Here is a 14,805-nt window from a genome sequence, read left to right as displayed (position 1 = left end):
TTTTCGATGAGACCCCCGTCCCCCGGATAGGACGCCAGTCTATCACAGTGTTAACCCCCAGCATTTTTCGATGAGACCCCCGTCCCCCGGATAGGACGCCAGTCTATCACAGTGTTAACCCCCAGCATTTTTCGATGAGACCCCCGTCCCCCGGATAGGACGCCAGTCTATCACAGTGTTAACCCCCAGCATTTTTCGATGAGACCCCCGTCCCCCGGATAGGACGCCAGTCTATCACAGTGTTAACCCCCAGCATTTTTCGATGAGACCCCCGTCCCCCGGATAGGACGCCAGTCTATCACAGTGTTAACCCCCAGCATTTTTCGATGAGACCCCCGTCCCCCGGATAGGACGCCAGTCTATCACAGTGTTAACCCCCAGCATTTTTCGATGAGACCCCCGTCCCCCGGATAGGACGCCAGTCTATCACAGTGTTAACCCCCAGCATTTTTCGATGAGACCCCCGTCCCCCGGATAGGACGCCAGTCTATCACAGTGTTAACCCCCAGCATTTTTCGATGAGACCCCCGTCCCCCGGATAGGACGCCAGTCTATCACAGTGTTAACCCCCAGCATTTTTCGATGAGACCCCCGTCCCCCGGATAGGACGCCAGTCTATCACAGTGTTAACCCCCAGCATTTTTCGATGAGACCCCCGTCCCCCGGATAGGACGCCAGTCTATCACAGTGTTAACCCCCAGCATTTTTCGATGAGACCCCCGTCCCCCGGATAGGACGCCAGTCTATCACAGTGTTAACCCCCAGCATTTTTCGATGAGACCCCCGTCCCCCGGATAGGACGCCAGTCTATCACAGTGTTAACCCCCAGCATTTTTCGATGAGACCCCCGTCCCCCGGATAGGACGCCAGTCTATCACAGTGTTAACCCCCAGCATTTTTCGATGAGACCCCCGTCCCCCGGATAGGACGCCAGTCTATCACAGTGTTAACCCCCAGCATTTTTCGATGAGACCCCCGTCCCCCGGATAGGACGCCTGTCTATCACAGTGTTAACCCCCAGCATTTTTCGAGTACCCATTTTCAGCTGGGTGGACAGGAGCAATGTGTGGTTAAGTGCCTTGCTGAAGGACACAACCCGCTATCTTGGCTGAGGCTTGAACTCACGACCTTCAGATCACTAGTCCAACGCCTTAACCACTTGGCCACGCGCCACAATCAAAAATAGTGTGTATGTTTAATTTATGTTTTCCTTGTGCATGCCGCTTGTATGATACTTTGTGACTCTGATATTGCTGCATTTAAGTTCTTCATTGCACCTATGCATACATAAAAGCTTGGCTTTGACCTTTCCAGTTTCCACCCTCTGTTAAACTGACTGCTTGTACACAGAGTCATAGAGCAATACAAAATGGAGACAGACTCAACTAACCTAGGCCAACCATGGTGCCCATCCAGCTGGTCCTAATTCCCTGCATTTGGCTTATATCCCTCTGTCCCACCCCTACACATACCAGTATTCAGGTGCTTCTTAAATAATACTATTGTAACTGCCTTAACCACTTCTGGCAGATCATTCCATATACTCACCACCCTCTGTGTGAAAGAGTTGCCCTCTCACCCTAAATATCTGCCTCCTGGTTTTAGACTCCCTTGCCCTGAGGAAAAAAGACTATTGCTTTTTCCATGCCTCTCCTAATTTTATCAACTTATGTAATGTCACCCTCACTCCCCTACGTACGCTCCGAGGAACAAAGACCTAGTAAGGCATACTTTTCCAAGTAACTTGTGCCTTCCAGTCCTGGCAGCATCCTCATTCATCAATTCTGTGCCCTTTCCGGTTTAACTATTTCTTTCTTATGACAGGGTGGCTGAAATTGTACACAGTACTCCAAGTGTATCCTCACCAATGACTTATATAACCACAACATCTGTACTCACTACCCCGACTGACGAAGGCTAGCCTGCTAAGTGCCTTTTTCTCCACCCTGTTTATCCCTGATGCTACTTTCAATGATACTCCTATCATTTATTTCACTTACATTCCTAATTCCTTCTGTTCCATTACACTCCATACTGCCCTACCATTCATTGCACAATTTCTGCCCTGGTTTGACTTTCCAAAATGCATCACATTACCTGCATTGAAAATTATTTGCCACCCCTCAGCCCACTTCCCTAGGTGATCAAAATTCACTTGAAATTGATAATATCTTTCATAATTATCAACAATAACTAATTTTGTGTCATCTGCAAGTTTATTTATCAAGCCTTGTGCATTTGCATGCAAATGGATGATAAAGATGAACTCTTCATCTCTATGTCTACCTCATCACGGGCCTTATATATTTTTAATATATATTCACTATGCACTTTCTCTGTAACGGTACCACTGTTCTGAATTCTGTTGTTTTCCTTCTGTGGTGTCTTCATGTACCGATATCTGGAATGATTTAACAAGGGAAAATCTGCAGATGCTGGAAATCTAATGGTTGTAAAAATTAGGAGCAAGTGTGAGTGACCTGTTTAGTTTCTGAGCTTCAACTTCCTAAGACAGACCATCGACAATGACTTTATTACTCCAATCACATAGACACTAAACCAAGGAAGCTCATTAGAGCCTCTATTTCTTCAGGTGGCTAATAAATTTGACGTGTCCCCTTTGACTTCGCCAATGTTTATCAGTGCCCCTTTGAAAGCATCCTACCCAGCTGCATCACGGTTTGGTTTGGCAACCACTCTACCTGAGATCGCAAGAAACCGCGGAGAGCTGTGGGCACAGTTCAGCACGTCGCAAAACCCAGCCTCCCCTCCGTAGATCCCATCTACGGATTTTACTGCCTCAGAGAAGCAACCCCATCCTCCCTAGACATACTCTATTCCCCCTACCAAGCCCCCTATCAGGCCTGACAAAAAGTCACACAAGCCTCAATGCTCAATGACATCTTCTAACCAGTTGTTCTAAGACTATTAAACAGTCTCCTCGTACAATACGATGGACTCTGAACCTCTGAATCTACCTCATTATGGCCTTACACTTTTATCATCTACTTGCACTACACTTTCCCTGCAACTGTAACACCTCTGTTATTGTTCTCCCTTGTACGACCTGTGTGGATGGCATGCCAAACAACATTCTTAACTGTTGCTTGGTACATGTAACAATAATAAATTCAAGTTACAATTTACCAATTTGCTTACTGTAACACAGAAGGATGCTCAATCTTGTCCGTGCTATCTCCCAGCAGTCCCATCCTCACCACGCCTGTCTCTGTGACCTATTCTCTCTCTCAAACCTGTCAACTTCCTCCAACTTTCCCGCCATGCACCTGCACTAATATTGGTCATACTTTTCAGCCAATATTTGACCATCTGCTTATGTTCTTGTTCAGGAAGGTATGCTATTGGCCGTTCAAAATGTTCACGGACTTCAAAGTACTTTCCAAGACTCGCACCAGACCAATGGCAACTCTCTAGACGGACTCAGAAACTATCAAAACTCTTTTGAAAGTTTTGTAAGTACTTATCAGTATCGTCCTCTTTGTTTAGTGACCTAATCCTTGAGGTATAAAGAAATGAAAGCTTAATCTGGGTGCTGTAATGAGCCAAGAGTAAGATGATACTGGAATTAAAGTAGTTCAAGTTTATTATCATGGACATTCATACGCAGGGTATAAATGACATGAAAGTTACCATTTCTTCAGCCACAGCAGAGTTCATTATAAACATGACAAACATAAATGACATAAAAAACAAATTAACATAGAGTATACATAATTTGCACAACAAAATTCAGAAAAATAAAGTTAATGGTGTTAGTAGAAGTTGAGAGAAATTTGGTCCATTGTAGTGTGAGGGTTTTTCAGGTTGGTTCAAGAACCTGATGGCAGTAGGGAAGAACCTGTTGTTGAACCTCAAGGTGTGGGTCTTCTGGCTGCTGTTTCTCATGCCTGATGGTAGCATTGAGATGCGGGCAAGACTCAGTAGGCTTCCTGAGACATCACTTGTTGTAGGAGTTCTCGAAGGTGGGGAGAGCTGTAGCCATGACAGATCTACGGAGCTCTCCACACTCGTCCTGTGCAATGGCATTACCATACCAGGCCATGTCTGGCACCAGAGGTTGCCGTTGTCTGTGTCTGGCACAAGACTAACATTTTGCAATGGTTTGTCTTCATTGACAGAGAGACCAGCTGGAGAGGGCAGTGGTCCTGCCGCTCGGCACGTTGCAGGTCCTCTTCTCGGCTCCGCAGAAGCTGATACAGAAGCGCTACGACAAGCTGCTTGATTACATCAGCTGCCTCAAGCAGTCAGAGAGCGCGAAGGAGAGGAAGGCCGCAGAGGAGCTGAACCAGGCAAAGAGGGATTACGAAGCTCTGAATGGACAGCTGGTGGAGGAGCTGCAGAAGTTTAACAAAATGGCAACAAAAGTTCTGATCAACTGCATTTACTGTTTTATGGCCATCTTCAGGGATCTCATGACCTCTGCACTAGAGGCATCTCCGTCCATCAAAAACATACCGGTAGGTTCAAGCTGTGGAGGAATTGGACTGGCTGCACTGCTTCCCTTATTGCTAAAATTCTGCACAGGGCAGATCAAAGCTTGCACACCCTGCAGAAATATAGATCCACAGGGTAACCCACCTGAGGCAAATCATCCCTGGTATTTCCTCCGCCTTCACTTACTCCTCAACAAACGTTGTCAATAGCAGACAGCAAAAGTCCTTGTCCACTTCTGTGTCTGTGATATATTGTCGCACACAGATAGATGGCTGAGATTTCCTACACTGTAATCTTCACAATACTTCAAAGCTAGAACCTCAAGGTGCAGTTCTCCACATTGCCTGGGTCAATATCGAGTTGTACAGTGCAGAAACAAACTCTTCAGCTCACCAAGTCTATGCTAGCCCACCTGCAGGAAGTTTATTCTCACTCAACACACCCGGGGCAATTTACAGCAGTCTATTAATCTCCCAACCTACAGGTTTCTGGGTCATGGGAGGAAACTGGATCACCCACACAGACACAGGGAGTACCAGTGGTTGGAAATCAAATGTCAACTGTTTATTCCCCTCCATAGATGCTGCCTGACCTGCTGAGTCCCTCCAGCATATTGTGTGCGTTTGGTTCTCAAGATTTCTAGCATCTGCAGGGTCGTGTGTGTTTGGGAGCAAGCCCAGGTTTCTGGAACTGAGAGGCATCAGCTTTACCCACTGCAGCCACAGCATCACAGGATTATCTTATGGAATCTTGCTGTGTAGAAAAGGGCTTATCTTATGTCCACATTACAATTGGTTAAAAGACTGGTTTATTGGCTGTGAATCCTGTTGGGATGCCGTGTAGATACAAGGCAGGCCACTTTTCACTAGGTGGCAGCATTGACCTGATCTCAATGCCCTCACGTCCTTAGCTGCTTCATATGGAAATCATTCAACCTTGCACAGTAAAAGGCCAGTTCTCACTTGTCTGTTCCAACTTTCACCACTCTCTACATCCATCGTTTCATATTCCTTAATAGCTTAGACCACTGCTTTAAAATCAGAGGTAGCTCAATTTTAACATTAAACCAGAAAATACGTGTAAAAGACTCTGGATTAGGTAGATGGATAGGAAAGGCTTAGAGGAATTTGGGCCTAACACAGGCGGTTGGGACTTGCTTAGACATGCATCACCTCCAAATGCTGAGGTACTTTAGCCGGAGGAAGGAGAGCAGTCTCTTTCATGTCCTGAGACCCACTTTGAATGGCGACTGAACACAAGCCTATACATACAGTAGTTCTGGAGAGAGACATGGCATGAAGACAGGCCCTTCCACCCACTAATGTAAAGACTCATAGGGTCCTGATTAGTTAGAGAAGTACCCTGAATTAGGTACAAGTAGGTAGGGTGGTAACGAAGATGTGTGACATGTGTGCCTTCATTGGTTAGGGTATTAAGTATACGAGTCAGGAAGTCATGATGCAGCTGTGTAAGGCTTCATTTAGGCCACATCTGGAGTGGTGTCTGCAGTTCTAGTCAGTCAATTACAGGAAGGGTGTTGAAGCTTTGGAGAGGGTGCAGAAGTAGGAAAGAAGCCAAAATAAGGAGGTAGGGGGAAGGGAAAAATCAAGTCAGCGGGTTATAGAGGAAACCAGGTGAGGAGGAGGGGAATGAAGTGAGAAGCTGGGAGGTGATAGGCAGAAGTAGTAAAGGGCTGAAGAAGAATGTCTCTTATGGGAGCGGAGAGTAGACCATGGGAGAAAGGGGAAGAGGAGAAGCACCAGAGGGAGGTAATAGGTAGGTGAGGAGAAGAGAAGGGGTAAGAGGGGAGCCAGAATGGGGATTGGAAAAAGAGTGGAGGGAGTAATTACTAGAAGTTAGAAAAATCTATGTTCATGCTCCTCCAACCTGAGAGAGTGCTCATTATGGTAATAGAGGGAGACATGGACCTACACGTCAGAGTGGGAATGAGAGGTAGAATTAAAATGGGTGGCCAGTGGGAAAACCTGCCTTTTGTGGCAGACAGAATGAAGGTGCTCAAGGCAGCCTTAACTCAGTAGCATTCTGTTTTGGATTCCTGATGTTAAATGCGGTCATCATTGGTGATGGGAGATAGATGTTCCCTATATAGACTTCAGTAAGTTATTAGCCAAAATCCCACATGGTCCAGAAGACACTTGGGATCCAGGCAAGCTAGTTAACTGGATAGTTTGGTATTAGGAGGCAAAGTTAATAGGAAATGTTTCAGATCGGAAGTCTGTGACCAGAGACTGGGGCTGGGACCCTTGTATAATAACTCGGATGAGAATGTAGGAGGAACACTTAGTATGTTTGCCATGGCATGAAAGTTGGTGTTGTTACTAATAATGAGGAGGTTGTCTAAAGCAAGATATTCACTCAGTGGCAATTTTATTTACATCTGTACATCTGCTCAATAATGCAATATCTGATCAGCCAATCATTTGTCAGCAACTCAATGCATAAAAGCATGCAGGCATGGTCAAGAGGTTCAGCTGTTGTTTGAATCAAACATCAGAATGGGGAAGAAATGTGACTGCAGAAGGATTGTTGGTGCCAGACAGGGTGGATTGAGTATCCCAGAAACTTCTGATCTCCTGGGGTTTTCACACATGACAGTCTCTAGAGTTTACAGAGAATAATGTGAAAAACAGAAAACATCCAATGAATGGGGGTTCTGTGAGCAAACACGCTTTGGTAATGAGAGAGGTCAGAGGAGAATGGCCAGACTGGCTCAAGCTGACAGAAAGGCAACAGTAACACAAATAACCCTGTGTTACAACAATGGTGTGCAGTAGAGCATCTCTGAACTCACACCACCTCAATCCGTGAAGTGGATGGGCAGCAGAAGACCACAAACATACACTCAGTGGCCACTTTATGAGGTACAGGAGGTACCTAATAACGGGGCACTAAGCATAGATCAAATTGGACGTTGCTGGAGAATTGGCAGATTCAATTTAATCCTGACTATTGTAAAGTGATGCATTGTGATGCACTGATTTCGGCAGATGAAGTGTCACCTCACCTGGAGGGACTATTTATGGCTCTGACCAGTGATGAGGGAGGAGGTGTAGGGGCAGGTGCAGCACTTGTCCTGCTTGCAGGGATAAGTGCCAGGAGGATTGGATTCAGAATTAGCTCAGTACTAGGAAGCACTGAGCAGTAGTCGAGAATCTTTTCTTGGACTAAAGGCTTGTGTCCAGTGCCAATGCTGGCACCTTTGTAATTTACACAAATGATTTGGATATGAATGTACAAGGCATGATTAGTAAAATAGTTGATGTTGTAGATAGTTTGAAACAGGCCAGAAATAGGCCCTTTGGTCCATCTAGTCCATGCCAAAACCATTTAATCAGCCTACACTGGGACCATAACCTGCCATGCCCCTACCATCCATGTACCTACCCAAACTTTGCTTAAATGTTGAAGCTTTAATCCTTAAGAAGGTTATGAAAAATTACAGAGTGATTTTGATCAGCTAGACACTGTTTGTGCATTGAGGAAGGGCAAATGCCTTCAGTCCAGAAAAATATGAGGTGTTGCATTTTGTGAGGTCAAATCAGGGTAGAACTTGTACGCTGTAGGGCCCTGAGGTGTGGTATGAAACAGGGAGATATATGAGTGCATGTGTATAGTTTGCTGGCTCAGGTGGCCATGGTGGTGAAGACGGTGTTTGGCACACAAGAACATAAGAAATAGGAGCTGGAGTAGGCCATCTGTCCCGTCAAGCCTGCTCCACCATTCAGTAAGATCATGGCTGATCTAACCATGGACTCACCTCCACCTACCTGCCTTTTCCCCATAACCCTTAATTCCCCTACTATGCAAACATTTATCCAACCTTGTCTTAAATATATTTACTGAGGTAGCTTCCACTGCTTCATTGGGCAGAGAATTCCACAGATTCACCACTCTCTGGGAAAAGCAGTTCCTCCTCATCTCCGTCCTAAATTTACTCCTCTGAATCTTGAGGCTATGTCCCCTAGTTCTAGTCTCACCTGTAGAAACAACTTTCCATCCTGTATCTTACCTATCCCTTTTATAATTTTATATGTTTCTATAAGATTTCCTCGCATTCTTCTGAATTCCAGCGAGTACAGACACAGGCGACTCAATCTCTCCTCTTAGCCTAACCCCCTCATCTCTGGAATCAACTTGATGAATTTTCTCTGCATTGCCTCCAAAGCCAGTATATCCTTCCTCAACTGCAGAACCAGACCAGAACTACACAGAGAACTCGTAGGTGCGATCTCCTATATAGTTCCCTATACATTTGCAACATAACCTCCCTGCTATTAAATTCAATCCCTCTAGCAATGAAGGCCAACATTCCATTTGCCTCCTTGATAGCCTGCTGCATCTGAAGACCAACCTTTTGTGATTCATGCACATGTACTCCCAAGTCCCTCTGCACAGCAGCATGCTTCAATCTTTTACCATTTAAATAATAACCTGCTCTTTCATTTTCCCTTCCAAAGTGGATGACCTCACATTTACCAACATTGTACTCTGTACTGGTCTTCAATGGTCAAGACAGTATAGGAGTTGGAAAGTATGTGTACGTCATTAGTGAGGGCTATCTTGGAGTCTTGTGCACAGTTTTGGTTGCCCCATTATAGAAAGGATGAGAAGAGATTTACGTTGCCTGGACTTGGGGATCTGAATTACAAGGAGTGGTTTCACAGACTAGGACTTTACTCTCTGGAAAGTAGTAGATTAAAGGGTGATCTAAAAGAAATATAAAAGGTCATGGAGGACATAGGCAGGGAGAAAGCACATGGGAAGAGATGCTGAAAACGATCAAAGACAAGAGATATAAAATGAATATCTGGGCAGCGTCTGCATGCAAATAGTACTGCATATTTGGAATGAACTGCCCAAAATAGTGGTTATGTACATTAGCAACATTTCAAAGCCATCCAGATAAGTACATGGATAGGAGAGGTTTAGAGAGCCATGGGCCAAACGCAGGCAGGTGGAATGAGTTAATTGAGCAGTATAGTTAGCCAAAGGGCTCGTACGACTCCGTGTTTTCGTGAGAAGAGTGTTTTATCTGCATTGTGTGCAGTGGGAGGAAAAAATGTAAATAAACAAAAATTACCTGTAGCTACTAATCATTCTTGTTCCATTCCTTCAGCTCTTAACTGACATTTTACAGGTATGCTCAGGGGCACGTATTTCATTTAGGAAAATAGATCATATCTCATGCAGGCGCATAAAGACAGCAGTAGAAGAAGGGGATTTGTTTGGCATAAAAACAAATTTGCAAATCTACGTGAGGGTGATGGAACTTTTTTAGTGAGAACTTCAGTGACAAATGTAGTGATAACTTTTAAGAATGTTTGCAGAGGTAGAGGGGAGCAAGGTTTGTTTGGAGGGTGACAAAGGAGATGAGAAGGGGCTTGCTCAGACATGGTGGGCCTCCGGTAAAGTTTGAATACTGAGCATCTGTTTTAACTTTTCAGATTACCTCCACAAGGAATGTCCAAGACAAGCAAAAACAAGTCATTGAAGAAATATGCAAGCTCTCCTTTGGTAAGGAGTTCAGTAATGGATCTCAGAGGGTGCTGGAGAGAAGGAACAGCTCAGAAGAAAGGTCAAAGAAAAGGCTATCAGCTTCCTTGGTTAGTGACCATTTGATACGGTTCCATACAAAATATACTGTGCACCCTGCTACACTGTACTGCTGGCACAAAACAACGTATTTCATGACATATATCAGTGAGAGTAAATGTGACTGATTCAGATTCTGTTTCTGATCTGAGATGCACATGTGATTCTGTAAAGGAACATCCTGCAATCTCCTTCTGGGTGCTAATCTCGGCTAATCTCGATTTAACCATAAAACAGCTGCCTGGATAATAGAGGTGTACAGATAGTGGCCAACTCACTGATGCATCTGCTTACAACTGTTCACCTTTTGGGGCCTGAGATGAGAATTATCCAGCTAAGTAATAATTGACAGGGCACCCGCTGGCACCGAGCGGGTTCTTCTACAGACAGCCATAGCCAATGTTGTCTGTAGATTAGAAAATACACAAAAATCACTTGATATGGTAACCAGCATTATAATGAATGGCATCACAGATACTTAAGACTGATAAGAAAGCACAATTGCTAAGAGTAGAGGGAAGGAGAAGATACTAGTTCTACCATTCATGAATGTTTGTACGTACATTTTCGTTTAATAATATTAAGTCAATATCAAGTTTATTGTAACGTGCACAAGTACAGTTATGGGATCAGCCATGATGGAATGGCAGAGCAGACTCGATGGGCTGGATGGCCTAATACTCTCCTACATCTTACATATACACAGGTGCAATGAAAAACCTGTTTGTAGCAGCATCCCAGGCACACAGCATCAGATAAGCAGCATTCACAAGGGGCAGGTACAATACTCAAAAGGCATTTGAACAGGTACCTGGAGTTGAGGGATTCAGGGTTAACGAGAACAATGGGGATTGGTTTTGGTAGACATCCCAGTTTGCAAGAATGAGGTGGACAGTATAGGCCTGCTTTCATGATGTACATATTTATAATTCTATAGAGGACTGGACTATTTGAGAGACACGAGTTCAAAGCCCACCTTGACAGCTGGGGAACTTAAAACTCATTTAATTAATTAGGTCTGAAATTAGAATACTCCTCTCTGTAACAGAACCTATTGAAGTACCAGATGCTAGTAAAATACCTGGGCTTCACTAACATTCTTCAGTGCCATCATTGCAAGGTTTTCCATCTCTGTTTGTCTTATCCATGCAGCTGAATGCAAATGCTCAGACAGATAGCAGTAAATATTGAAACATGCCTATAAGAACTATTCACCTCCCCCCTTGGAAGTTCTCATGTTTTATTGTTTTACAACATTGAATCACAGTGGATTTAATTTGGCTTTTTTGACACTGATCAGCAGAAAAATACTCTTTCATGTTGAAGTGAAAACAGATCTCCACTACGCGATCTAAATTAATTACAAATATAAAACACAAAATAATTGATTTCTTAAGTATTTACCCCTTTAATATAACACAGGAAATCATCACTAGTGCAGCCTATTGGTTTTAGAAGTCACATAACTAAATGGAGACCTGTGCGCAGACAAGGTGTTTCTATCAATTGTAATAAAAATACACCTGTATTTGGAAAATCCAGCTGCTGGTGAGTCAGTATCCTGTCAAAAACTACACCACGAAGACAAAAGAACACTCCAAGCAACTCCACAAAAAGGTTATTGAAAAGCACAAGTCTGGAGACAATACAAGAAAATTTCCAAGTCACTGAATATCCCTGGAGTACAGTTAAGTCAATCATCAAGAATATGGTACAGCTGTGAATCTGTCTAGAGTAGGCCGTCCCCAAAAACTAAGTGACCGTGCAAGAAAGGGTCGAGAGAGGGAGGCCACCAAGAAACCTATGACAACTCTGGAGGAGTGACAAGCTTCAGTGGCTGAGACGGGAGACACTACACGTACAACTGTTGCCCGGCTGCTTCACCACTTGCAGCTTTATGGGAGAGTGGCAAAGAGAAAGGCATTGTTGGGGGGAAAAAATCTCACATGAAATCTCGGCTAGAGTTTGCCAGAAGGCATGTGGGAGACTCTGCAATCAATAGGAAGAAGGTTCTATGGACTGATGAAACCAAATTTGAGTTTTTTGGCCATCAGACTGGACGCTATGTTTGGCCAAACACCGCACATCATCAAAAACACACCATCGCAACTGTGAAGCATGGAGGTGGCTGCATCATGCTGTGGGGATGCTTCACTGTGGCAGGCCTTGAAAGGCTTGCAAAGATAGAGGGTAAAATGAATGCAGCAAAATACAGGGAAATCCTGGAGGAAAACCTGATGCAGCCTGCAAGAGAAATGTGACTTGGAAGAAGATTTGTTTTCCAGCAAGACAATGATCCCAAGCATAGAGCCAAAGCTAAACAGGAATGGGTTAAAAACAACAAAGGTAATGTCCTGGAGTGGTCAAATCAGATCTGTTTTCACTTTGACACATCAGTCTTTTTCTGTTAATCAGTGTCAAAAAAGTCAAATTAAATCCATTGTGATTCAATGTTGTAGAACATCAGAACTTCCTGGGGGGGGAGGTGAATACCTTTTATAGGCACTGAGGGCAAAGAACAAATCTTACAGTTGAAACCATTATGTAGTTAGGCAGAAAGCATATTTTTCCCTTGATTTTGCGTTATCTTATTTTCAGGAACCAGTTGTCTTTTGGTTCTAGTTTCACTTCAACCTTTGACTTAACTTTTCTAATCTTAGTTCTGTCTAATGGGTTAGTTCAGCAAGACAGTCTCTCAGCAGATTTCCTGAATAAAAGGTCAATAAATGTGAGTGGGGAGTTACTGAACTTTGATCCAGTTCTTCTTTCCATTCCTTACCCCATTGTTTTGTAAAGCTGGGAGTAACTAAAACTTTTAGTAACGCGGGTAGGTGAATCCTTGGTGAATGAGATACTTAGTTATGGGATGAAAGTAGATGTGTGGAGCTGTAGGGCCTGATGGAATGGAATCATGGGAGGTACAACACATAGACAAGCCATTCAACCCACTGAGTCCACACTGACCATCGAACACACACTTGCATGTCTCCCATTTTTCATTCTAGACACATTCTCATCTACTTTTCCCTCCAGATTCTATCACACACTTACACACTGAGGGTAATTTCCGGTGGCAAGTGACTGACCTGTCTTTGGGACGTGGGAGGAAACCAGAGAACGTGGATTAAATTCATGTAGTCACAGGGAGGTGCAGACTCCACACAAGGCAGCAGCCAAGGGGCCAGGTGTAAGCCAGGTCTTTGAAAATGCAAGGAAATTGCCCTCCCAGCCGTGCACAATGAACTCAGAAGATTGACTGCTCTCGTCATCTTCCATGTTCCTTCTAACTCAATGATTATTATCACATGTACAGAGATGCAGTGAAAACCTTTAGTTTTTGCGTGCTGTCCAGATCGATCGTTCCATGTATAATTGCACTTTGTTCGTCTGTTATGTGCCGTGTTGTATGATGTGGGTGATCATAGTCTTTCCATGACCATGATTGTTCCTGGCAAATTTTTCTATTGTCTTTGCCATTGCCGTCTTCTGTGCAGTGTCTTTACAAGACGGGCGACCCCAGCCATTATCAATACTTTTCAGAGATTGTCTGCCTGGCATCAATGTTCACATAACCAGGACTTGTGATATGAACCAGCTGCTCATACGACCATACATCGCCTGCTCCCATGGCTTTACGTGACCCTGTTTGAGGGGCTAAGCAGGTGCTACACCTTGCCCAAAGGTGACCTGCAGGCTCGCAGAGGGAAGGAACACCTTACACCTCCTTTGGTATAGAGTTGTATCTCCACCCCGCCACCCAAATTACACTGAGGTAGTTAAAAAAGATACAGAATATACTGTAACAGTTTCAGAGAAAGTGCTGTACAGGCAGGTAGGTAACGTATAACATGACATGATGAGGTAGACTGGGGATCAAGTGTTTATCTTCTAGCCTAAGAAAGATCTATTCAACAGACTGACTGACAACAGCAGGACAGAAGCTGTTTTTGAGTCTCGTGGTTAAAGCTCTTGGGCATTTGCATGTTCTGCCCAATGGGAGGTGGGAGAAAAAAGAATAGCCAGGGTGGGAGGGGTCTATGATTACTTTGGCTGCTTTCCCAAGTTAGTGCGAAGTGTGGAGGGAGTCACTGGTTTGCACGATGGACTGAGCTGAGTTCACAGCTCTACAATTTCTTGATGTCTTGGGTAGACCAACTGCCAAACCAAGTGGTGATGCATCAGGATAGGATGCATCTATAACTATTACTCTGGCCAATGGATAATTACATGCTATTATCCTGAACTATGTTCTAAATGTACTTTTTATACTGTTTCCATTCTCGTGTCTCAGGTGGTTGATTAGTATAGACTTTTCAAGGTCCACCATTCCAAGATGGAGTGCAAAAAATGTTTATGTATATGGTTTAAGAGTATGTGAAGGACTTGAGGATTTATTCTAGGTAGAACTTAGGGAAACCTCAAAGCCAACATCATATGTATGCACAGATGTAGCAGCATCACAGGCACATAGTATCATATAAGCAGCATTCACAAAAAAAAAACAACTTGTCAACATCTTTACAAAAAAAAAACACAATTAAAACAACGGAAAACGAAGTTGACTTTCATATGAAGTGATCAAAGTGGTCACAGTTTGCCTAAATTGCAGTGATTTGGGAGCAATGTCCAGCACCAAATAGTTGAAGGGAAGTAACTGTTGTTGAGGCTAATGGTTTGGGATTTCAAGCTTCTATACCTCCTGCCCAATGGAAGCTGTGAAAAGATGGTATGACCTGG

At 43.9% G+C, this 14,805-nt stretch overlaps 1 protein-coding gene across 2 annotated transcripts in view; it reads left to right on the top strand.

Moving 5' to 3' along the window:
* Positions 1-14,805, top strand: part of arhgef38 (Rho guanine nucleotide exchange factor (GEF) 38) — a 102,380-nt gene that overhangs the window by 70,867 nt on the left and 16,708 nt on the right. For both annotated transcript variants that reach the window (XM_059965458.1, XM_059965459.1), the window contains 3 exons: positions 3,351-3,473; positions 4,140-4,478; positions 9,921-10,079. In XM_059965458.1, coding sequence (XP_059821441.1) covers positions 3,351-3,473; positions 4,140-4,478; positions 9,921-10,079 — 621 coding nt within the window. The remainder of the gene's footprint in view (positions 1-3,350; positions 3,474-4,139; positions 4,479-9,920; positions 10,080-14,805) is intronic.

Source organism: Hypanus sabinus, chromosome 3 (assembly GCF_030144855.1).
Source record: "Hypanus sabinus isolate sHypSab1 chromosome 3, sHypSab1.hap1, whole genome shotgun sequence".
NCBI classification, from domain to species: domain Eukaryota; kingdom Metazoa; phylum Chordata; class Chondrichthyes; order Myliobatiformes; family Dasyatidae; genus Hypanus; species Hypanus sabinus.
This window is presented reverse-complemented; position numbering and strand designations above follow the sequence as displayed.